At 42.9% G+C, this 27,219-nt stretch overlaps 1 protein-coding gene across 1 annotated transcript in view; it reads left to right on the top strand.

Annotated features, from left to right (window-relative positions):
- Window positions 1-27,219, top strand: part of CFAP95 (cilia and flagella associated protein 95) — a 213,425-nt gene that overhangs the window by 63,048 nt on the left and 123,158 nt on the right. The window contains exons 2-4 of the mRNA XM_078677406.1: window positions 1,660-1,771; window positions 13,168-13,289; window positions 21,723-21,791. Coding sequence (XP_078533532.1) covers window positions 1,660-1,771; window positions 13,168-13,289; window positions 21,723-21,791 — 303 coding nt within the window. The remainder of the gene's footprint in view (window positions 1-1,659; window positions 1,772-13,167; window positions 13,290-21,722; window positions 21,792-27,219) is intronic.

Genomic DNA, 27,219 nt, shown 5'->3' on the forward strand with positions numbered 1-27,219 from the left:
CAACTGACTAACTTAGATAATGAAATAATATTTTGATCAAGAACACGGAGGACAGAATAAAATAGAGGGACGGGAGTGGCTTTATATACAGAACATATGTGTTATGCTTACATGCATTTAGACATCCCTTCATTAGGCAAGGTAGGCACATAGCTAGCGATTCCATAGATCATCCCCAACACCGTTACTAGAATAATGTCGGATGTTTATTTACTGTCTATTTAAATCAAAATATGTATTACCATATTCACTAATTTCAATACAACTAACTATGCAAATATATTTTAAGGCTCACCACCATTGTCCAAATATTTCATTGATGTTTGTCTAATAGAAGAAAGTGTAATTTAAGGTACTAATAGCATAAATGTGAGAGTTATTTTTTCCAAAACTCCAAACATAATGGTAAAATATAACTTGGAATGGAAAAATAAAACTAAAAAATGATAAAAATAAAAATACAGCAAAGTTAGGGTAACAAAGACGCAGAAAATAGTTATATCTGATGCAAAAATGAATACAATTAAGGCTCCCTGTTTTCCATTTTTACTGATTTTTGCAGATAAATACAGACGAAACGTTTATTTTTTGTCTGTATTTATTTTTTAAATGGGCATAAAAACGGACATTGGGTTGCGTTTTGAGTAATTCTAAATACTGTCTGCCATGACTGCCAGGGCAATAGATGTGTGGATTGATAGATAAGGGGGTTAAAAAAGAAAGGGATTTTAGTAGAGAGGCATTACCTGCTGTAGATATGCACAAAGTTGATACAGAAATTTGCATATTTTCATATAAGTGTATTAATTTATCTTCTGCGGGTGTTCACAGCACTGAAACTTGGCAGACATTCAAGAATGAGTGCGTATTTATCGGTTAAATAAATGTGGCAATATACAAATTTCATCTTAATTATTCCACAAAACCTAAAAATAAATTTGGATAAATACAGATAAAATTAGTGGAATGGCGAAAAAAATAAATACCTAATTATAATGTAAGAAATGGAAACAGACTCGAAAACTATTTCTAGTTACCATCCATTGAGATCCCCAGTATGGAGTGAATAGGGCTGACCTGGTTGGAAACCTAGCTGACATTTTGGATATCAGTCAGCCCTACTGAAGTGATTGTTGGACCGAGTGGATAGGTCGGGAGAGCAATGACAAACACACCACCCATGGTTGATTGGTCAGGTGAGGGACTGTATAAGGCTCTCCAGCCACCGTGGGCAATCCACAATCACTATGGCTGTTGCAGAACTTAGTGTCAGCTCACAAAATGTTCTGTGGTGAGTTCATGACTTATTGAAGAATATGACTGACCGTCATTCGAATTTGCACCACAGATAGTTTACTTTCGGTTGCAGTTGGACGGGCTGGGTGTGAAATGCGAATAAAGACAGCGCCAACATAACGATAGACACGAGAATGAACTGGGCTGTGACAAAAAAATTGAAGCAGATACAGAAGAAAAAATACCCACAGGTAGGGCTTGGTCCAACAGGAATAGAAAAGGATGTCCGATTGTATAAACAGGGCCTACCTGAAACGACATCCTGCATTACAAAGCCAGTTCGACAGACACTCATCGGGGTGTTATCAATGTGTGCCTATTATTAGCAGCGGTTGGTGACAATATACCCTCTTTTTTGTACAGGCATGAAACTCGACAGGCTGACCCCAAAGACTATGACGTCATGGAAGCCCCCGCCTGTAGAAGGGATTTGCGCAGATCGGCATACAATAGATTTGGGACCACCACAGACGAGGCAAGTATTCCGATCACTCAGCTATATTTTTCGCTTAGCAGTGTATATGTATAGCTGGAATACACTGCACTCTAGAGCAGTGAATAAAACAAAGCAAGTATGGGGTCTAGGTTTGCTTCCATTTCATTGTGCTGCGCTCTGTGCTCGAGCCATGATGCGCGATGTCACAAATGTGTATGCAGGGAGACAAGCGGTGATATGTGATTCGGTCCTCTGCTGTTGCAGGCCGCTATTGTGCTTGATTCAGTAACCATATTGTACTGGTACTTAGCAAATGCGAATTCTCCATCCGTACAGATTGGCGAAACTTTAGATTTGAAAACGTCTTAGCGTCTGGCTTTAGACAGCTTTAGCTGTCAATTTCCATCTAGTAATGAGTTTCTAATGAGTTTCGTACTGCACAGGCCCGGTATATCGAAGAAATACACTTGCCATTATTGTCGGTACTGTCATTTTCAGCTTAATAAGTAAGTTGCATGGCATTCTACTGCCATCATGTGTTCATAGTTGGAAGTACAAGAACACAAGCCAGACGTTGGTATGCAAATACTTGTTACAACTTTGTTGAATATGATATTGGATCTTTTCCTTTCCTTTGTGATGTTTTTTTTTATAGTTGCCCTCATATACGATGTACATGCAACTTTGTGGTCCTCCTGGCACAAGTCTTGAAGCGTAAAAGGCCATTTATTAGGACAGGCTGTAAATATAAACTTTAGCCAAACATCAATTAGCATAAACAATCCCCAAAACCAACCTTTCATTCACCTCGTCCATTCTGCCCTCACCGTTGCCGTTCACTACCCATTCCACTGTGTGCCTCTTTCCATTCTCCATTCACCTCCTCACTTATCTTTCAACCTCCTCTCCTGTATCTCCAGCCAACGCACCGCACACCCATCATTCACCTGTTTCGCCGCCCCACCCCCGAAGGGGTGGGTGTGCCCGTCCGAGACTCCCCACCCCTCCAAAATACTGCCAACCAGGTAACCCCCTTAGGGCGGTTACCTGCCCACTCTTTGGAATTGTGCACCTTTCGCCCTCACTTCCCTACAACACCAAATAGATTCATTCCACAGTTTACTTATCACGTCCCTCATCTCCATCATATAATACGCTTTCCCTAGTTGCGAAAGGTGTATCCCATCGTCTCTGAAAAGCAAAGGTTCTTCCAGTTGGAGCCCAATGTGTCCAATTACTTTAGTGTCCTTAGAGACACAAAAACCTCTCATAGCTCTGTTAAGCTTCCTACAGGCTTTTTCCACCGCCACTGGCTTCACTGCCCCTTTCCAATTTTTTTGTGGTACAAACTCAGTCCACACAATGCATGTCCCTGCCATCTTTTGTCTCAAAATCTCCAGGTCCCTTTGCATGAGTTGGAGTATTGCCAAACCTGACAGCCTGATTAAGTCATTTTCCCCCAGATGCAGGACCAACATATCTGGGCAACCTCTCTGCGAAATCATCTTTGTGATCCACGGCCACAATGCCCCCCAACCCATCCCTCCTTTTGCCCACCAATGTACTTCGTGGTGGCTGCTCTTAAGACCCAGGTTACGGCTGTAGACCTGGCGATCTGCATACTTGGCTCCCCAATGCACAAAAGAGTGTCCGACAATCCAGTCACTGTCTTACCTCTGGACCCCTCACACAACCTAAGGCAAGAAAATATGTTAAACCACGCATTGCAAATGTCGATCTTACGCTGTTCTGCCAAAAGCGCCCCCCCACAACCAGAATCCTCTTTTACTAGCACAAATATTTTTCGCAACACCTGGACCTCCACCTCCAAATCTGATTTATCCTATCCCAAGACCAGCCCAGCCGAGCTACCGCCGTAGCTGCCCATATGCAAAAAGAGTGCAAGGCATACCTAGCAGGATCCCTACCTACTCGCCGCAAGGCCATGCACAGTACCGCCAACAACTGAAAAGCAGACACTTTCAGACCAGATACATGACAAAATATTTTACCCGATCTACCCTCGGACCTGCTGAAAAACCTACGCCATTCTTTCACTGCGCACGCACCTGTACAACCGGACTCACTCAACCACACCCATTTTCCCCTCCCTGCCTGGTCCGTTTTTGACTGCCCCAACCAAATTCCCAAATGTCCCCCATCCAGCTGTACCTCTGCGAATGTTCTGCCCATCCATACCTTAGTACCCAACAACTCCAACACTCAAAACTCCTAAAAAACATCCACAGCTTGCATAAACGGAAAACTGCAACCTCATGCCCATCATAACAACAACCGTGCAAGACTGCCAACAACCGTTGTAGCAACTCAAAAGTAATGGCCTCCCTGGGCCCCCCGCTCCCTTCCCCAACCTTTGAGCATCCTACTCAATAACTCATCTATTGCTGGATCAAAACCAGCATATGATTTACAATAAAAAGAGATTCCCGCCAACATCCCGGCTATCGTTGTCTGCAACAAACCTTTATCAATACAGTTAAGAACAAAACGCATCACTCCCTGCTCTGTGTCCCTCCTTGACATGTTACATGCATCATTGGACCAGCCCACAAACGACCCAAATTCGATCCAGGCCAGCCTGTAGCTACGTCTTGTTGAGTCCGTATTGACTTCTCAACCAGGCCTATCACTCTCACTCCCCCCAGGCCCAGATGCCGTTCGGCAGCACAGTCTTGCATGTGTCCGCTCCAGGTGCCAGCTGTCGAAATCTGTGCCACTGCGAACGAGACAAAGCATCCGCAATGTCATTACTCACCCCCGGGACATATTTCGTCCGAACAACTACATTCAATTGAAGACACTTCAGCATGAAACCGCACAGCAACAACAAGACCCTTAAGTCCCTCGCCTTCTGCTTGTTCACGAGCTCAACCACTGACATGTTATCTACATGGAACAGCACCGACCTGTTCTGAAATTCAGTGCCCCACACTGCCAGGGCCACTAGCAAAGGGAAAACTCTAGAAAGGCTATGCTCCTCCATTGCTTCAACCAGTGTTCTGGCCAGTCCTCAGCACACCAATGGCCATCCCAGAAAACACTAAAACCAGAAGCCTCTGCAGCATCCGAAAAGATTTGAACCTGCCAAACAGTCCTGTCCTCTACAAAGTCCAGTGAAACTCCATTAAAGTCAGACAGAAACGTATGCCAGATTCTCAGGTCGGCCCTGACTGCCATTGAGATCCTGACTCTGTGATGCGGGAGCACCGCCCCAGACATGGCCATCTCAAGGCATCGGCTAAATGTCCTTCCAGCTCTCACCACCCTACAAGCAAAGTTCAAGGAACCCATGGGTTGTTGCACAGTCTTCAAATTGATCTTCTTCTCTCCGATCACTCGCAACAGGAAATTCAGCAGTTCCAGAACTTTACCTGAAGGCAACCGGGCCGACCACATGAAAGAATCCAGTTTGATGCCCAGGAAAGTCAACCTACAACTGGGCCTAGCTGTTTTCTCCGGCGCCAACGGCATCCCAAAGTGTTTCGTCATGTCTTGGAATTGTCGCAAGGCCCTCCCACATTCTCCGGACTGTCCTCTGCCAATGAATAAGAAATCATCCAGGTAGTGTGACACTTCCCGATGACCACTTGTCTTCTCAAATGCCCCCTGCAGAAACGTGCTAAACAAACTTGTCTACAAAATACCCCCCTGAAACTGCATCCCCAGCAATGAGAAATCAGCAGGGTCTATAGGCAGGAGCCGAAACGCTGACTTCACATCACATTTAGCCAGTTTCACTCGCTGCCCACACACCCTTACTAGCCGGATCACATCGTCCACTGAGGCGTACAGCACCCTCGAGTCCTCTTCCACGATGAAGTCATTGACCGACCTCCCTTCCGGCCACGTCAAGTGGTGTACCATTCTGTACTCACCTTGATCTTTTTAGGAACCACCCCCAGAGGTGAAAAAATCAAGTTGTCCACCGGCCAATCGTCAAAGGGGCCCACTATCCTACCTTCCTCTACCTCTGCAGGTAGTTCTTTGGCTGATTTTAGATTCTCTGCCCACCTTTTCTCTCTGGGACCTTGGTACCCTACCTGGAAACCCTTGTTAAAACTCCAATACATTTTTAGCGCAGCTTCTCTATCCGGGTACCTCGAGAGCAATGGGCCCATGGCCTCAACTCTAACTGGGGCAGGAGCCATTGGGCCCAGCCTGTCCTCTGCCCTTAGTTATTCTCCACTGTTCGGACGGTGTGGCCAAAGTGAAACATTACGCGAGAGCGTGTCGCCCTCCGCATTAGGAGCAATCATGCTTAAATTTGCAGGGATATCTGGAACAATAACTTTTATTATAGTTCCAGCATGCTCCTGTGTTCCCTCCTCCTTGTTTAGGAGTGGTACCTGCACCCCCTGGCACACTGTTGCTACCCCCGCCTCAGCCTGGGCGGGACGTGCTGGAAAAGACTGATACGTCACCGGCAGGCCACTTGCTGTATGTGTGGATGCAGATGACTGCGTGGATGATATCCACTGCATCCATAATTCCTGATCCACCTCCCCCAAGGTTTATCTGGGTTAATACTGATACGCGCCCTAAACTCCTTATCATAACCCAACCATGCGAAACCCCCGAAATGCATTTCCAACTTTGGGATGATGTCCATGTATTTTAATAAGGCTATAGCCCTGTCTAGGTGTTTTTTTTGCAATAAATACTGGCGTAAATCAGAAAAGCTGATGTCCAGTTCTCCATATTCACCTGCACCCGGGGCCTCCTGGTCAACTCCCACTCTTCTTCTTTTGACTCTTCTTTAGCTTGAATCTCCCTTTTCAAAAGCTTCAAAATGTCCACATACTTGTGACACCAGATCCTGCCTCTTTCAGCTACCCCAAAGACATAGCCAGACCCACATACGGGAGCTTCTTCTGACGTTTGTCCTCCAGTGTCTCTTCTTTCCCGACAGCTCCCTCTGTCTTGTCTGTCTGTACACTTGCCACCACCAATTGTATAGCCCCCTCTTCTTTCCTTTTTGCCTCAGGCACCACTGGTGCACATGCCTCTACTCCTGTGTCCCTCACACACCCATCCCCCACACCGACCGACCAGCAGGCCTTCTTACGCCTCCCTTTAGGACCTCCGTATCATGCTGCCCACCATTCGCCCTCACCTGTCAGGTTCGTCTGTATCTCCCAGTCCACTCCCTTGGCACCTGTCTTCTTCTGCGTTCTCATCTTTGTCTTGCCTTGGGCAGTACTTGCCTCCGGCAAAACACCAATTGTGCTAGTTGACGCTCCCATGCCCCCCCCAGGTGCAAACATCACCCTCATCATCTTTCACTTCACCGTCCTCCAACTCTTCACTCTCATCCCCATAATCCAAGCACAGCTCTTCCTCGCATTCTACAGGCGCCCACATCACTTTTCTCACAGCTCTCTTTTGACCTTTACCGTGTAAGCCTATCACGTCACATACATTCTCTGCAACTCCCGCAGCCACCCGATCCCTCGATGGAGGGTGGGCCGCCGTGCTCCTTCCGACCGGTGTCTCAAGACCATTTTGTGCCCCACTGGCCCCCCCACCCATCTACCAGTCTCAACCACTGGCTTGTGGCCCCCCTCAGGCTGCTTCAACCTGAGGAGGCCCCAACACTATTGGGTCCCACCGCTGTCTTGGCTGTCCCTACACCCGTCTGGGCGTGCCCCTTATCCTCCACCCACACCCACTTGCACTCCGCAAACTCTCCTCCAAAGCTGCTGCCTTCTCCTCCTTTGACGTGGGGGTTGGGGGCCCCCCTCCCAGAGGTCATCATCCTGTCCCCCTGCCTGCAATTATTCCCGCCCATCTCTGCTCCTCTTCTTGGATCAGCCTGCGCTGGTCCTTGATCCTCTCTTCCAAAGTAATGCCCTCCCACCTGGGAAGCACTGAAGGATGACTCCAGCCCCTTTCTCCCATCACCAGGGATCCCCGTGCAGTCACACCCCCTCCTGGACCCCCCTGCCCTCCCAGCAAAGGCCGACCCTCAGGCTGTGTGTTTCCAGGACCCCCCCCCATCATCCTGGAGAGATCCAATGGGCCATCCTCCAACTCCTGCCCCCTCCCTGCTCAGAGGAACCCAGGGGCTGTACACCCAGGGCCAGACCCCCTCCCCCTTCCCCTCCATCATTCGGGACCGGGCCCTCTCCAGAGGAACCCGACTTGGCCTTCCCAGCAAGACCCCCCTCCTCCTCCGCCACAAACAAGCCCCGTGCCTTCATGCTGACCATCGCGCTGAAGCCTCCCCAGCGACAGCTTCTCCTAGCCCTGCGTTGCCAGTCACATGTGCGGGGATGCTCTGATGCCTGCCCCCGCACTTACCCGCCTCTTTGGGCTTCTTGGCCTGCACCCTACCTGACACGGCTGATTTTCTCGGTGGTGACTCCTCCTGACATGACACCTCCACAGCTGCTACTACTGCAGCCGCCGACCTCAACGCTCAGGTCAGACCCTTCCAGGCCTGCCCCAGTACGACCGGCTGCGGGAGGTCCTCTCGCCCGGCCTGGCTAATTAGCAGCTGTGCAGCGCGAACGGCCGCCGCGTCTGGGATCAACATTGTTTGGTCCTAGATGTTCTCTAATCAAACTAGCCTACAAGTCGTACAAATGTCCCCACCAATCGTCTGATTGGCAATAGCCCTCACTCTAACCCCTACTCTACACTCAACAATTTACTTCCCTCCCCAGTTGTGTTGAGCACAGGAAGAGGATGCAGTATACTCTCCTGGCCCTTATAACCTCACCTAACCCCACCTTTAAACCCACCCCTTGATCCTGACCTTGCGTGTCCTGCCTGGCCTGCGCAAAAACCCCAGGGAAAGAGGGGTCTGCGACCTGACTTTCCCCGGGGGACGCATTCTTATGAAGAAAAATACAATATTAATTCACGTATTATGATCCTGGGGAGTGAGAAAGAAAGAAAGAAAGTAACCACAAATAACATTTTCAAAACCAATTCAATTTATATTTTTAAGAAATCTAGTAATGCATACATATATAAAAAAGAGAAAATTTGATCCTCATTTTCATCGTAAGTTTCAGGAATTCCGAGAGCACAGGCCTGTGGGTGATTAGTCGGTCTAAAGAGGGGAGGACGGACAATATGAATGTCCCATAATAGAGTATCTTATATCTCATGGAACGTGAACGGTCTTAGGTGCCCAAGGAGAAGGAGGTTGATTATGAGTTTCTTGGAACAATCACCGGCTAATGTTATCCTGCTTCAGGAAACTCATTTAAGCTCTACTGAAAGTAAAGAGATCTTTGGGAAAATGAGATGGATAGGTGCATTTTGTTGTTCGGGCCAAACTGGGGAAAATAAGGGTGTTGCAATTTTGATTAAGGCTGGGATTAGGGGGTCCATAAAATTAACATCTACAGACCAGTCAGGTAGATGGGTTTTGGCACAGGTCGATTTTAGTGGCAGTGAATGGACCATAGTTTCTTACTATGGCCCTAACATAGATGATCCGACCTGGCTACTTAGAGTTCAGTCCATTGTAACGGGGGCTACCTCCCCTGTGGTTATAGGGGGGGACTTTAATGTACTTTAAGTTCCTCGACAAGACCGATCTAATTATAGTCACCATGTCACCACCCCGCGCTCTAGACGAGCCATGATTAATATGATGCACGAGGTGGGGCTTAGCGATCTCTGGAAGATTAAGGGGGAGGCTGCACCGGGTTTTACGTATTTTAGCAAAAAGCATGGGCATGCCTCAAGATTAGACTATGTCTTGGTAGACAGGCTAAGTCTGGAGTATATATATGAAAATAAAATACTTCCGAAGATCCTCTCAGACCATGCCCCCATTATATTTACATCTAGGATGAGCAGCATCAGGCGAACTTCCATCAGATGGACTCTAAAGAGGTCTGTACTTTGCAATCAGGACATAGTCACCACCATTATTACAGTAACAAATAACTATTTCTCAGATAATGTCGGCTCCGCCCCAATCGAGTTTGTCTGGGACGCATATAAGGCCTATATTAGAGGTCAAATACATAGCCTTACTAGTGCTAGTAATAAGGAGGAGGCTCTTCAACTCAAAAATCTGGAAAATAAAATCACATTGTTAGAAACAAAAAGCCACGGTGTCCACCCAGACATTCTGTCACAGGTTATAGCCGACCTAGAACATCACCGGCTGGAATATCGTGGGCTGTTGGACTTAAAAGTCAAAGCACAATGGACAGCCCATGCCATGGAGAACTATGAATACGGAGAGAAGGTGGGGTCTATTCTGGCTAGTAAAATAAGAGCAGACAGGGTCAGAAATAACATAAATAGCCTAATTATTGACAACCAGGGAACCATATCATCCCAGCAGGTGGATATGGAAGAACATTTACTCTCCATGTTCTCTAAATTATATGAAGAAGATGAAATGGCACCGGATTCAGACAGCACCCTACGGTGGCTGGAGAGTAAGGTTCTGCCAAAATTAATGAACCAAGGTTGAGAACTTCTTAATAGTCCCTTGACGTTGGAGGAAATTGGAGTATATATTAAGAAAATAAAAAACAATAAAGCGGCTGGCCCAGATGCCCTTCCCGGTGAGCTGTATAAAGTCCTACAGGACATCTTAACGTCACGGCTGTGTGATTTATTTAACTACGTTTATAACCCGGAGGGAAGGGCACCCCCCTCATGGAAGGAGTCTACAATCGTGTTAATATTAAACCCTGGGAAGGATCCCCTCAGGGCTGATTCTTATAGGCCTATCTCCCTGCTAAATGCGGACTATAAGATCTCTACTAGTGTTTTGGCAGGGAGATTGGCAAAGTTAATCCCACAACTTATAAATCCCGACCAAAAAGGATTTGTTCCTGGGAGATATATACACGATTTAACCCTTCAGTTGATCGGAAGTATAGACTTAGCAGAGGCACGGTTGGAACCCTTTGCAATTGCGGCCTATGACGCGGCCAAGGCTTTCGACCGAGTCAACTGGGGCTTTTTGTGGGATGTACTAACTTCAATGGGTTTTGGGGCAACCTTTATTAAGACACTGAGGGATTGCTATGAGGGTGCATCCGCGGTAATTCTATTAAATGGTATATTAACTTCACGTTTCAGTGTAAGGAGAGGAACGAGGCAAGGGTGCCCTATCTCGCCCCTCCTATTCGATCTTTACATCGAGCCATTGGCGCAAGCACTTCGATTGGATGACCGGATCACACCCTTTAGGACAGGAAATTTTAGCTGTAAGTTGGCATTATATGCTGATGACCTGTTAATTTATACTGATAACCCGTTGGAGGTACTCCCCAAAGTGGAAGAGACAATGAAGGACTTTGGCCAATACTCAGGGTATATGATTAATAACTCAAAAACGGAAATAATGTGCTGGGGGGTGGATAACTGGGGGGAACTCAAAGCAAGCAGTTTAGATACCTGGGAATAATAATAACACCGGATCTAAATACTATACCACAGATTAACATCAAGAAGGTGACGAAGGATATTGATCATCTTTTGTTGAGATGGCAGAACCTTCAACTCACAATATATGGCCGGGTTAATCTGGTTAAAATGGTAATACTGCCAAAGCTGAACTACTTATTCAATATGATTCCATTGACCTTTCCCGCACAAATTGTTGGCTAAAATCCAGGGGAAAATAGGCAGTTTCATATGGGCTAATAAGAATTCTAGGGTCTCCTGGAAAAAGCTTAAAAGGAGATTGAGGAAGGGAGGGCTTGCACTTCCAGATATCCTTTCGTACTCTTTTGCCTTCCAACTGAAAAACATTCGATGCCTTTTGTCTAGCCCCGATGATTCCAATTGGGGGCAGGTATTGAACACTATGGTGGAACAAGAGAACGGGGGCTCTGGGTTCCTTTATAAGTTTGGTGCGCCAAAATATTACAAAAAGGTGCGATTAAAGGTATTGAAACATGCACTTTTTGTATGGCTTAGAGTTAAGGAGAAATGGGGCATAAAATATTATTCTGATCTTGCCCCAATCTGGGACTCCCCGGGGCTGCCACCCTGTTTTGATGATAGTCTCTCTCTTCCTATTAGGAGAGCGGGGATAGTAATATGGTCAGATATGGTATCTTCAGAGGGGGTGTTACCATGGGAGGTCTTGAGATCAAAGATTGGGGACTCCTTTTCGAGATTTAAGTACATTCAGATCTGTTCTTGGTTTGCCGCCGAAAGGGATAATATAGGTGGAAACTGGGATGTTGAGTCTTTACTTCAATCCCCGAGTCTGATGAAGAAGGAAGTAGGACTATGGTACAGGAAAATGCTGGAGGAGGAGGAAGTGGAGGCCCCCCCTATGTACCATATCTGGAATACCTCTAGGTTGGAAGATTCAGCGGCAGCTCTCTACGACACATCTCTCCATTTCCTATATAAATATGTTAGATCGGCTTCCCTGAAGAAAAATCACTATTTCACCATAAATAGGCTATATTACACACCCAAAAAAATAGCTAAATTTGTGAATCCCCCCCATCATGTTCCAGGTGCGGGTTAGTGGAAGCCGACGATCTGCATGTTTTCTATGACTGCCCTATATTGGGACCCTTCTGGTCCATGGTAGAGAAGGCCCTGGAGGGAATCTTTAAGGTACAATTAAGCCTGAATTTAGCTAGAGTTTTTTTGGGGCTGGATATTGATCTAATTAGATTATTAAGGGGAGCACAGGTAGCGCTATTTCTAAGTCTAGTTTTAATTGCGCGCAGAGAGATATGTAAATTATGGAAGGACCCCAGTCCACCCCTGTATGAAAGTTGGTTACGGGCGGCATTGAGCATTGCGCGCTTAGAATCTGGACTAGGACGAAACATGAACAGTATGGTGTGGGATCCGTTGGTGGAATGGGGAAGGGAAATGAGGCTGGTCTAAGGCCTCCTGTCCAATGATTACACCATGCCTCGGAATAAAGAGGCAGGGCAAGGTGGCCCAGGCTTCTGCAAGATCATCAGCCCCAGGGCGCCCACGACGGAATGGGTTGAGGAAGCTTATTTGCACAGCTTTTGGTGGAATGAGGACAAAATTTTTTTTTTTTTTAAATGCATACATATATTGAGAAGATTGTACCGCGTTTGCTCCAAAGAGTGTATAGAAAGTGTTCATAGAAGTGCTCATGTGCAACGTGACATAGAAATGAAGAAAGGTAATGGTTGACAAAAAATCTTTTACAATTGAACAATGGCTAACAGCGACTTAAATCAGCCAGTGTAATTATGTATAACCATGCTGTAGTAGTTTGTGCTGAGAATAAACACTGCAAAAATTTTAGACAACCTGCACAATTAATATGATTCAACATAGGAAAGAGCCAGTCCTTTCTGAATAATTGAGGTTTTGAATGCAATAATAATAGTACTGATAGTCCATAATAATCACAAAATGTGTGTGATGTAGGCAAGTATATATTTTAAATACAGGCAGTTTTTTTATATCATTTCTATTTCCAGGATTGGAAAACAACAACTGAAGAGCAGTTAACCCAGATTTGTTTAAAGAAAAACTACTTGCAAAGAGACATACCGAAGAGTTTGATAAATGCAGACAATATAGACTCAGCTATTACCGAGAGGTAACTTCATAATTATGTATAAAATAACGAACTAATTTTAAATGTGACATATTGTTAATGATTGTTAATGAAATGCGTTAGTTTTTCAGATCCCACCATATTTGTCTGTTGTTTTCTTAATTGAATAATTTCTCACTGGCTCCCAGTCTGAGACTTGAGCACCCCTTTGTACTGTATCTTACACGCGCGTTGTTCTTGCTTACATCGATCCACAGTTCCACGGCTCCAGATAGCTTCCAGCCAGGATACTCCAACAAAAGGAGCCCTGATAGTCCCTTAACTTGGGTTTTTCTTATGGGAATGGCTGGAGTCTGATAACCCCCTTCCTTGCCTGCACTTTGCTTCTGGGAAGGAAAGCTGACAACGTGCAGACGCTGCTGAATGTGGGGTGTCTGAAAATTACACCAGGACACGTTTAGCATATTTCTGTGGAACCAAACCTGTTGGCAGGGTAGGTGGCATCCATCCTGTGGAATGAGTGGGTAGACGCAGTCCACCCGAGTGTATCCTGGGCTTGTGGGCTCTCAGTGCTTCGTATGATTGCATTAGTACTGCTGAATAGACTCTGATTTTTCTGCCTAGATAGAAATAAAACACACAAGGATACATTGATCATTATTTTTGCTATGTTTTGCTTAATATTTTTTCAAACTATTTTATGAGTCATTTAAAAAGGAGGAATATAGACAATGCGCCAGTTATACATTCCACATTTCTATTACATACACAGTTTTTCTCCCAAGTCGTTCACAGTAATGTCCACCTTCAAGTTCATATAACTGGCAAGCACAAATTTAAAAAGTAAACTAAAAGCACCGAACTTGCGTGCTTCGAGTATTTACATTTCAAAGTATCGCTTATCTTCACTTTCTCTATTGGGTACATCCATGTTTGTGACATTTGAGGTCCTACCATGGAAAGGAATCAAGGTATCTCCAAAGAGAAGTCTAGTCCAATCATCCATATGCAGAGTCGGTAGGTATCCCATCTGAAACTAGTTCTATGCACCACACCTCTCTCCTCCTATCACCTTGGACCACAGTAGTCATTCCTGCAATGATGCTAATAAAGTCAGTGTTTCATTCCACAGTTGTGCAATTGGTCGTCCCTTTACTCTCACCACTAGCCCATGTCTCTACTGTTTATGCCAGCTGCCTCCTCGGGTGCATCGTCTGATTTCCATGCCATAGCAATAACCCTCTTTGCTAACAAGAATGCTTGCTCAAGGAATCTGGTACCAGCCTTCCGCAACTTCAGGTTTGGAAAGGAGCCCAGAAAGCTGCAGCCTGGGTGCAAAGATATTTTCTGTCCAAGGATTTTGCCAGATGGTTGGTAAACTCTTTCCAGAAATGAGCTAAAATGGGGCATTCCAACACCATGAGCAAGAACCCTGCACCTGCATACGAGCATCTGGGGCAACTGGTAATAGTTATATTATACATCCTATTAGCTAAATTGGGGCACGTTTGTCCCATTTAGATGACTACTTTGTGTGTACTTAAAGTGTGTATTTCTAGAAACATTATGGTCGTATTTGAGAGAGGTCTTCCATTTCATATCGTTTAGCTCTCTTCCCAGTTCTGTTTCTCACTCCCTCCTAAGGCATGTCACTTTCATCATAGTCATAGAAACAAGAGATTTATAGAACCAGATCACTAGTGTCTGCCAGTCGCCCATTGTGACTAGCAGTTGCTTCACTTTGTGTTTCTGTGGTCCAGCGCCCCTTGATGCCCTCTGCTCCAGTAATGTACAGTAGAGCGGACACTGTCCAGCTGGGAGTCTGTCTCTATCAATCATTTCAGCTAGGATTTTACTTTGTCCTGGGAGTAGCAATACCCCCTAATTAACAATCCCACTTCCTTACAGGCTTGCATTTGCATATCCCTGAATTGAGGATGGGATCTCCGTAATCTCCTCTGTAGTTTTTAAGTCAAAATCTGATTATTGACTTGAAACGTTGAAAAATATTTTAAAGAGATGCCTCACTATAGGATTACTTCTATTTTCTTGGCAAGGGTCACATCTTTATCCACTTCATAAAAAGGCTACCAAAAGATCCGACTAATTGCCCTATTGGATATAGAGTCGAAATACTATGCATCAATAGTGCTAGACGATCTGAAAACATTTACAGAAGAAAGAAATATATATCCATGGTCCCAGATGGGCTTTCAAATGAATTGCAGTACACTAGATAGCATCATGCCACCCTTGTTGTTTCCATGCAATGCAACTAGAGCTCGCAACCAACTATATACCTGCTTTGTAGTTTAAAAATACATTTGATTCCATGAACAGAGATGTAATTTGGGCTAAACTCACGAAATGGGGAATCCCGGACAAACTGCTGAATGCCATTAGGAGTCTATATTCAGATAACTGTCTGCAGGTTAAAGTAGGGAATAACACTCGCTTGGCAAAAACAAATCTTGGCAAATAAAGGGCTGAAGCAGGGTTGTGTCTTTTTGACGTTCCTTTTTTAAATTTTTTTTGTTTCCGACAGTGCGGCTACAATATTTAATTCAAGAGGCTATTCACCCAAGCTAAATGGGAACCAAGTAAGCATAATAAAATTTGCGGATGATTAAGTCTTTTTAGATACCATTCGAATTGGTTTACAACTCACACTAAAGACACTACTATTGTTCACACAACCAATTTGAGATAAACTATGAAAGACAAAGCTTTTGACATTTGGCCTGAAAAAGGGTAAGGGCACAGGTTGGAACATAGCGGGCAAACGATTGAAACTCCGAAAAACCAATACATATCTTGGTGTCACCATACACAAAACATGTGATCATAAGGCATAGGCAGAGTTAATAAAAGGCACAGCAATATCATTAAGATTTGCACTATAAAAATTGTTAAAACCCTAGATGGCCATCTTTATCACCACTTCTAAAGGTCAAAAGCTAAGTACATACCCACACTACCCTATGGCTGGAAGCTTTTCCGTGGAGCAAAGTATACTACTTAGAACAATATTTAACCTTCCACAATCATCAAGCAAATTAGACTAATTGACCAGCAACTGTGAGCAAATCTGCTCTTTTGGGGTACTGGTTTAGAATCAAAAGAGCAGATCAAAAATCCTTCAAGGAAAATCTTTGCTCCAAATTTGAAAATCGAATCGTTCGAGGCATGACTCGTTGACATATTACAATGTCAAATACCTTGAAAGAGCAATGAATTTCAAATATGTGGCAACGAGCACTTTCCTACCCTCATTTATTTTCATGTTTCCTATAATTTTGTTGCAACTGGTTACATTGATTTTCCATTATGAATATTGTTTGGAAATACTAGGATGCATCAACACATTTTGCTAAACGATGCTTCAAAGAAATGGTACCTACAATTTCACATAAGTTTAGCAAAACGTTTTTTTCCCTAGTTGCATTTTTTTCATTTTTATGAACATTTCCTTTTGAAAGTAAAGAATCATCAATCTTGCTGTCAAGCTCGTGCATATATTTGCATCTCATCGGAGAGCATCTTGGAAGCTTTATATGTAGCCTTATATTGCTAAACATTGCAAACAGGTGTACGCATTTTTATAATGTAACCACTGACCGTAGTGTAGTCTGAACTTTCAGAATTTCCTTAGAGCACTCATCCCAATAATAAAGGCATTGTATTAATAAACCATAAATACAAGTTTGAACAGCATTAACACATGGACACAAATATTACCTTAACTGCAGACAATGCCCTTCCCTGATCCATAATGTAGTAGCCAAATCTGTCAGCAAAGGGTTTGTGCTGCTGGGGGTTGGGCCTACTTGTCCCAAGGACAAAATAAACATGAAAACCTCTTGTCCTTGACCCCCAAACAATATGAATAGTACACTCCTGTGACTAGCAGTGTCTGCAATCAGTTCTCGCTCCAGTACTTTCCTCACTCCTACCATCTCCTTAATACAGTTGCCCTTAACCCATCCCTATCTTGAAGGCCTCTCATTCCAGTAAAGTGTTAGAGGCTAAACCTACAGTTTTGTGGAAATATTGGCATATGGCACCAACCAATGATTCCCTAAATGGTCGGTCCTCTAGCATGGCATTCTGCGATGTTCAAGTGAGGACAGTTATATGCTGTCTTCCGCATGTCATATCAAGTAATAGTTGATTATGGTCAAACTGTATCCTACCCAGGTATTCCGTGGGCAATACAGAGGACAGGAGTGAACAGGTACACAGTATGCAGTCTAGCTGGACATGAAGTCATTTATGTGGTTATAAAAGGAATATTCCTTAGGCATTAGGATGTGGGGCCTGATCACACACCCACTGGTCGTATCAAGATGTGGACTCTAAGTCACGCTAGTGTAGTCGTGGCAGGATGCAGTGGCGAAGTCACTGTATTACTTAGTAGAATTGGGGCCAGCAGATGCGGCTTGGTTGAAACAGATGGCGGATCGTTTCGGATTCAATCCCTGACAAGCAATGTATTATTTACGTCTGGTGAACGCATTGGATACCTTGCTCCAATCTTTTTGACTGACCCCAATTCTACTAAGTAATACAGTGACTTCACCACTGCATCCTGCCACGACTACACTAGCGTGACTTAGAGCCCTCATCTTGATACGACCAGTGGGTGTGTGATTAGGCCCCACATCCTATAAGGTTGCCCCACCCAGTCCTGATGAAGATCCGGACAGCCAAGGCTTTAACTACCTGATGGCTATAAGATGGATCGAAACGTCGACAAACACCCCACCCAGCTAAGGGCCTGGACCCTCCCCCCCACGTGGATGTATGACGTTACATCGCGCACATTGAGATCGCGCGCTTTTCCCCCGCATCTTTTACATCGCACAGACCATGACATCGTCTGTTTTTACCTCGCTATCTGTTGCAACGCGATTCCGTTGCTTTCTATTGGCCCGTACATTACCCCGCAGTACACCAAGTCGCATGGCAAAACAACGCGGTGTTTGATATCGCCTGCATGTTTCATACTAGTTAAAACTTGTTATACATAACTTCCATTAAATATATGTTGTTATCAAAAACATACGGCTAAAAAGAATTCCTGGCAATAAATACAGCAGTAGAATGTGTTGTTTAATATCAGTGCGGTGTGAGTGATAAGATGATGAATGCTCACCTCTTACTATTATAAAGTGAAAACTTGTAGGTGTGAAAACGAAGGTGCACTCAGGGGGCGGGGGTCAAACTCTAATGATCTCTTTTTCAAACATCCAAGGCCTTCTTCCTGCCTAGGCATGCTGACTGAGATTATTTGTCAGATTATGCCTCCGTATCTATAAAGTGATCTTAAATATTTCTGTGAGCAGTTTCTTTTACGCCTCGGGATGTGATCAAATGATTCAGCTAACAATACTCCATACCGCTGACGCTGGTAGGCAGCTGCACAGTTCACAAAGGAGGACTACCCGATTTAGCTGAAAATAAGATTCCAAGGGCAGTGGGCTGGAAGCATAAATAAGAACATGAGGTGGAAAAAGACAGTGGCTGGCGTAAATATGTGTAATAAAAGTACGGTCCCGTTTGTTTGCCTTATGTGTATACAGCCTTTATTAAATACGTGTCTTTGTATTCAGGACCCCATCACTACAATAATGAAATCCTTCCTGAAAAAATTGTTTCACATTTGCAAATGTCATTGTGAATTTTCATCGCTGCTCCGTGGCCCGATGTCAGGGGTAACACTAGCATACTGAGTGCTTTTGACAAAGTCCAGCGCACTCTGAAGCATCACACATGACACGAAGTTACCCATCCATCCACCCACCCATCCACCCATGCACCCACGCATCCACCCACACCCACCCAGTAATCCACCCATCCATCCACCATGCACCCATCCACCATGCACCCATCCATCCAGTAATGCACCCATCCATCCAGTAATGCACCCATCCATCCACCATGCACCCACCCACCATGCACCCATCCACCCATCCACCACGCATATATTAACATCTGTGAGCCTTAAATATTAATGATTATTAATCGATTCTGTCCATTATGAAATAACGTTGACATCGCAATGGAGGCTCGAACCTTGGTTGACAGCACCAAAGTCGGCAGAGCTAGGCGTCAGACCTCATCCCTTCCCTTTGCCTTGTGCGTCGATTTCACATACAAATACACATTTATTTGACACCCGTTTCATGTTTATTAATGTAATGTTAACATTTGCGTGGCTGTTACATGTTTATTAATAATTACGTTGTTTCCACATTATATATTGACATCTGCGAGCTGAGCAATGTTTCATGGCGTCAGTTGTCAGGTTGGCATCGCTAGCGATGTAATGTTTTTTTTTATTAAAACCACGTTTATTTGCAATGTTTCATGTGTGCCATGTTTTTATTATATATTGACATATTTCACATACAAAAACACGTTTATTTGCAATGTTTCATGCTTATGAATCCACCCATCATTCATTCCTGAATGCATCCACCCATCCACCATCCAGCCACCCATCATTCATGCATCAATCATTCATTCATGCATCATCCATATATTAACATCTGAGAGCCTTAAATATTAATGATTATTAATCCATTATATCCATCCACCATCCAGTCACCCATTCACCCATCATTCATTCATGCATCCATCCACCATGCACGTTTATTTGCAATGTTTCATGTGTTCCATGTTTTTATTATATATTGATATAGTTCACATACAAAAACACGTTTATTTGCAATGTTTCATGCTTATGAATCCACCCATCATTCATTCCTGCATGCATCCACCCATCCACCATCCAGCCAACCATCATTCATGCAATCATTCATTCATGCATCATCCATATATTAACATCTGTGAGCCTTAAATATTAATGATTATTAATCAATTCTATCCATCCACCATCCACCCATCATTCATTCATGCATCCATCATGCATATATTAACATATGTGAGCCTTAAATATTAATGATTATTAATCCATTCTATAAATGACCTGAAATGCACACCTTGCCCCAATTGTGCTTGATTGCGTTGCAGCTTTTTTTCCCCAAATGAACACAATGAAAGCTTTAAAGAAAAGAATTTATCATATCTGCTTCCCATGTTATTGAGCTTCAATTAAGTTTAATAAACACAATTTCCATTTTAATAACACAATTCTGCTCGTATATCATTTTATGAACACAATTCTGCTCGTATATCATCTTGCTATGAGTGGATGATTGGAGGCTCGAACCTTGTTTGACAGCACCAAAGTCTGGCTACCTATCCGTTCGACCACATGTTGTTGTATTTATTGACGCTGTAATTGCCACATGTTGTTGCAGTTACACGTTGCAATATCATATCTGCCTCCCACTGTTTTAAATAAACAAAATCTGATTCTGCTCACATATGACGGTATTTCATATCTGTTTGCGCTGTAAGTCTCTTAAATAAACAAATGCCCCTTTCCGGTATATTGCACGATTGCCGAGATTGCTTCATTAAACACGAGTTTCAAAAGTCTCTTAAATAAACAAATGCCCGGCAAACAAATGCCCGGTAAAGAACCAAAATACTGCGATTGATTCAATAAAGAAAATGCGATTCTGCTCGCAAAAGTCTGTTAAATAAACAATGCCCGGTAAGAGAAACAAATGCCGGTAAAGAAACAAAATTCCGATGTAATGGTTAACGATGTATAAGGAAATGCGATGCACTTGCATGCGTCCTGATGACATGCGATGTGATGTCGTGCACGATGTAACAGCCGCGATGCAATGTCAGCGCGATGCGATATATCCGCTGTAAGCGGTGCTTCCCCCCCCACGTGCTATACAAATGATACATTCCATGTATATATCAAGAAACATTGTAAAACACTGCATATGAATTGACTTTGGCCAGGCTTTTTAGAACGGTGATTTACAACAGGTCCTTCTGTATATAAATAATATTAATTTGCTCTCTCCTATGTCACCTACTTTGAGTTTCCCTTCCTACCACGTTTCACTTGAGCACTTTTCTCTTTTTGCACGCTCTCTACCCTTTGGAGCAACCTATCCTTAAATGACATGACGTGTTTAAATAACGCTCTCGCCATTTTGAAATAAAATATATGGTGATTTCAATTACAGGTACTTGCACATGTTATTTCCTTTTCTTTACAAATGATGTATTAAATACCAAAGAGCTGTCGCACTAATTCAAATAGCTCTGAAAATAGTATATACATATACCTCCGAGGGAATTGATTCATTTCCTTCTAAATACAGGTCAAGGGCCATTGTTTTTTGTATTAATTTGTACCCAGGTCCCTGACCATGATTGGGTTACCCCATCTTTTGTAATGGTATGGTCTCATGAGCATTGTTGATAAAAATAATTTAAAAAAAATTGAACTATTTCTTTGATCTGCAGAGATTGTGCTAGTCAGCTTAACATTTAATCTACAGTACCAAAACTCAGTCTTATTACACTCTTGTACATTTACAGGGAAACCTGCCGTCCTCAAAGAGGGTATGGAGCGGTTCTGCCACGTCACCATCCCGATCACAGAAATATGTAAGCACTACAGTTTTGTATTTGAATTTAATGGTGATACAAGTGCATGCCAGTCTGTTGAGTTAAAAAACACATTTTGTCATTGCTGGATTTGAGATAGAGCCCACGGTTTGAGGATCCAGAGAGAAGGTATTTGAGTCAGGTGCCTGATCGGCGTAGGAGCAGAGGAAAGTGTGGGCTAGCTCAAGAGATCCACTTCTGGCCAGTGAGAAATCAGGGGCCTGGAAATGGTAACTAGGGGGACCTTAGCACCAACCTTTGACATAGACACATTCTACCTTTAGGACCCTAATGGGCGAGAGAAATATACCGATACTAAACTAAGAAGTCTTCACAGATTGGTTTGTATGAATGGTTTGCACGAGTGAGATGGGGAGGAATTTGCTTTGACAAATAGATTGAGGCTAACAGAATGCGCGCAGTTTAGAGATCTTCTGGCATTGGAGGTAGCGGAAACATGTAGACCAAATCAAAGATGCTTGAGTGATAGAAACTCATAAGCATCACCTTCAGATTTTAACCTTGTCAAATGGACCCTTACTAAAACATATACCAGGGTACCTTATAGGCAATGTTAACCGTTAGATTCCCACCCATCACAGCAGGGCTCCCTTGAGATTTGAGGTTAAAAGCATGCCTCGGGGCAGTAAGTATCAGAGAGAACACTATGATGTATATGACACTGTAATTACAAGTTAGTTTGAGTACTGTTATAAAAGGAAAACTTTTTCCTGGATGGATTTAGAGAATCTAATTTTTACAGAAAATGAGTTGACTCCCTCTTGATTTCTTTATGTGTGTATACATGTGTGCAAATCCATTTGTACATCTGTCAGTATGTGTAACAAGACTGAAGTTCTTATTGTTGGTCCCTGTCCCTCCATCTGGACATCCGCCTGGTGGCCTGTAGAACTGGGCTCTGTCCCTGTCCCGGTGGATACAGTCAAAAAACCGTGGCATACTTCTTGATTCTAATCTAGCCTACACTAATCATGTTGGTAATGTTGCCGGTAAATGCTATGGCATTTTGAAGGTCCTGAGGAAAATCCTTGACCTACTGCCTCCCAGCACCAGAAAAACAATGGTACATGCCTTGGTCACCTCCCATTTAGATTATGGGAACTCCCTCCTATGTGGACTCAATAAAAAAGGCCTAATGCAGTTGCAACGCGTCCAGAACGCAGCTGCCAGGCTTGTCCTGAACCTCCCTAGAAGGGCCTCTGGGAAACTTGCATTGCGCTCCCTGCATTGGCTTCCAATCAAGGAACGTATTAAATTTAAAACTATGTGCATTACCCATCGCATAGCTCACAAAAAAGCTCCTTCATATCTCCAGGATTTGCTTCCAATCTATCGTCCTTCGCGCCTTCTTAGGTCAATGGGCAGCATGCTATTAGTGGTTCCACGGATCCACAGAGCGAGGATGGGAGGACGGTCCTTTAGACGCCTAGCCAGTAAAGACTGGAATGACCTGCCCATCGAATGGAGGATGGAACCGTCTGAAGCAAGGTTCAGACAGAGGTTGAAAACCCATCTTTTCTCCAAGGCTTAACCAGTTTAGTTTCCCCCCGGCCCGAATGCTCTTCCTCCTTGGGCTAAGCTGATGCGATGATTAGTGGGATTTTCAGCGCGGAGACGCACTGTTCCTTGTGCAACCATGCGCTTAACAAATGTCATTAATAATAATATTAATGTGTGTGTGTGGCGTGTTTCCCCAATAGTAACTCCCTGGGAGTTATCCTGATGTAAAAAACCACCAAATGTATATGTGTCTCCCCGTGATATAGGACTCTACTCTGGCACTAGTGTGCCCATTTCTGTCCTAGTAGTGGCCTTGGCATAAAAATTGCCAGACTTTACATATTTTGGGCATTCTTGGTGTAATTATTCAACTTGGTAGCCATCATTGACATATTGTTAGCATGACTGACCTATGTGTGGCCACCCTAGGCATAATAGTGGCCATGACTGTCGTATTGTGAGCATCCTGATCATTATGATGTCCAGGCTTGGCACAGTAGTGCCTCTAGTATAAAGGTGAGCATTGTTGGCATATTAGAGGCATACATGTTAATGAATTGTAAAGTGTGTACCATTGAAGCAGATTTTGTAAAGATGAAGCATTTGTACATGTAAGTACTCGATGAAAATGAAAAGATGATGTTTGGGTTTTTGAAGGCAGAAATGGTGCTTCTTTCAGAAAATAAATTTGAGAAATTGGATTTGTTTCTTCTGCAAAAAGAAAGAGGTATTTAATAGAAAAATATGTTTATTTTCAGAAACTGATATGCTGATTAAGACACAACGGTTTAATTTCCAAATGCTGTTAATAGAAGGGTAATTGACCCTGAGTTGAGCTGTTATTATATTAGCCATTTGGAGGCATTTCCTATTGATAGCACTTTTCCTAATAGTTCTCATCCCTGGAAATGCCAGCCATTCCCAATGGGGTCGGAAATTGCGACAGCCTCATTAATATGCATGAGGCATGCAATTTGCGGCCCCATTGGGAATCGCAAACAGTGTCTCAGACACGGTTGTGCATCCCAATTTGCAAGTCACAAATTGCGAGCCGCAATTACGACACAATTTGTGAATCGCAAATTGGTGGGTCATACATCTGGCACATGGTCACTATTGTACTGTGATCAAACTTTTCAGTAGCTCTGGATGATTTTCCTTAAGCAGAATTAACTCTCAGTGAGGGACCAGTTGGAGACCCCTGCCCTAGACAATACTCCTATCCTGGATAAGACATTCCTCCAATTGGCCGGAAGTTTTTTTTCCTCACAGTTGTACTTGTAGTATAAAAAGAGATTTATATGAATTGAGTGTGATCTGATATTGTAACCCTGCATAGAAATAAATGATGAGTCCCTCGTAAAATGTTGACACCTATGTATACCCTGTCTCTACGAATGTCACTCGTGTCGTGGCTGGCAGTAGATGTGAAATTGTGCAGTCTCCAAATAACTATCAAAGTCCCTTCTCCATAATTCTGATAAATAATCACACTGTGGATACTTGTACACATTTTTGGAGACTGGACTGTGAGAATTTTGGCAATCATGTATTTGATGGCATTTTTAAAAGAGATAACTCCAATGTTTGACATGTTAAGTATGTTCAGTGCTGCCAATTTTATTGAATTATTGTGAGAAAATATTGTTGTCATTCTTAGAGGCTGACTAATTTTTTTGTACACGAAGCAGGTGTAGCATGAAAACCTTTGACTACCACTGGATTAGACTGGTGTGTTATAATTCATAATCAATGTTATTCCAACATAGCAAGATTTTCTTTGCATCTGAGATTAGTGTTTGTCTTTGCTTTGTGAAGAAAAAAATAAAGCTTATGGTATTCGCAGACTGCATTTTGTAGTATGTTTGGTAGTACTGTAGTGGCACTACTCATATGCTGTAAAACGTGATTCACCAACCTGCATGCAGAGAGCGCCACCTCCGCCTGTCTTATATTTTCTATGTAGAGATACCTACCTTTGTGCGCCACTTGGCACTAGAAAAATGCTAAAATTTGCATTTTTCTAGGAATTTGCAAATTACCACCAACTTGAAGTTGGTGGTAATTTGCGACTCCTAAAAACAAGGTCGCAATTTTTACCTGCTTCCTGCATTGCATTTAGGGAATTGTGATTCCCTAAATGCATTCACAAAATAGGTCATCTCATAAATTGCGATTCCCCATTTTGCGAATGCCTTTTGGGATGATACATCCCAAAAGCTTCTTATTATTTGCAAATGGGCCAAAGGCTTGATAAATATGTCCCTAAGCTGATTGCTATTCACAAAGTTCACTTTTAAAGTTACTACAGACAAAAAGATTCCAAAACAGTCATACATGCGGGTCAACACAGACTTAAATCTAGCACCTTACATGGCCAACTAATAGAAGCAACACCCTTCCATAGAAAATAACGAACAGAGGAATTAAAAATAAAACCCTATAGGAAATAATGTTAAAATAAATGAACTTATTTCCACTTTTAAAAAATATATATGACTTTGACTGAAAGTTAGAAAAGTACATCTAATTATATAATAAATAGCATTCTGTTATATTTTTAGTACAATTTGTACAATTTAAACATAAATGTAACTATTCCATTTTTTTATTAAAACGAATTCTGTACATAATCTTTAGCAATTCTATTACATATTAAATATAAAAAGCTTTTTACTGGGCAATTTTTATAATAATTATAATTTAATTAAATATATTTAATAAACTTTAAAAATAATAGTGATCTGTCATTTTTTTTTGTTTGCTCTAGGTTTAAAAGGTATTTAATATTATTTTACAAAAGTATTTAACAATGCAATATTTTTACTATTTTTAAAGTTCAGTAACTTTCGCTTACTTTTCCTATACTTTACCATAGGGAGATCTCTACCTCAGTGTCGAGACCTCTGCCCATGAGTGGAAAGTTACTTGTAGTAACCTTACACTCACGAATTTGGATCCACTCCTAGTCAGCATATTTACTTCCATTTAAAGTTTATGTGTGATTAAATACATGTAAAGAGTACTAGCCTTCCCAAAAATTACTTTTTAATACAATTTAGTGTATAGTTTTTGAGATGTAACTGACATCATGCCGGACATGCAGTGACAGTATCATGTACCAGCTCATCAATACTATTGTGAAACCAAACTGCCTATGAGATAGCTGCTCTTTCTTTGAATATTATACACATTTCTCTGCCCTGAAGAAGTTCCATTTTGTCTAAAAGAATAAAACCCATTGACTGTTAAAGCATGATTTGTCTAATTTCTGAGGAAAAATAAAGGCACATTTTTAAGTGAATACTTGAACATTTGTCACTTCATTGCAGTTGGAGTATGCTCGCCTCCAATTTGGACTAATGGATTTTCCCTGCATAAGGTTGCAGTGGGGCCCATAGTGGCTGAGCACCTGGGGATAACGCCACATTCAGAATTAATCAGGGGTGTGCAGGTTTTCTGTTTTGCCACAACTGCCTATTTTGCACTTTGAAAATCTGCAAAGTCAAAAAACATTCATGTAATCACATTATTTTCCAATGGACGGTTAGCATTTTATTTGTCTTTGGTCTTTAAAATTAAACCTAGCTGTTTTTTCAAAGATGTTCATAAAAGCTGTGTGTCTCGTGTCATGATGTGTGACACTTTCAGCCAGTCCTACCCTTTTGGTCTTCAGTAATGTTAATTTTTGTAAAGCGCGTGAATGCCATGAGGCATCATGGTGCTGCGGGGTCATAGAGCTTACAGTGCTGTGAGAAAAAGAAATGAGCAGAATCGCTGCTGAGATTAAGTTGAAAAAAGCCATGTTTTAGATCTTTCCTAAACCTTAGCATGGTGGTCTACGATTTTAAATATAGTGGAAGGCTGTTCTATACCTTAGCAGTACCACCAATGGAACTCCTGTCTC

The sequence above is a fragment of the Lissotriton helveticus genome, chromosome 2_1, assembly GCF_964261635.1.
Source record: "Lissotriton helveticus chromosome 2_1, aLisHel1.1, whole genome shotgun sequence".
NCBI lineage: Eukaryota > Metazoa > Chordata > Amphibia > Caudata > Salamandridae > Lissotriton > Lissotriton helveticus.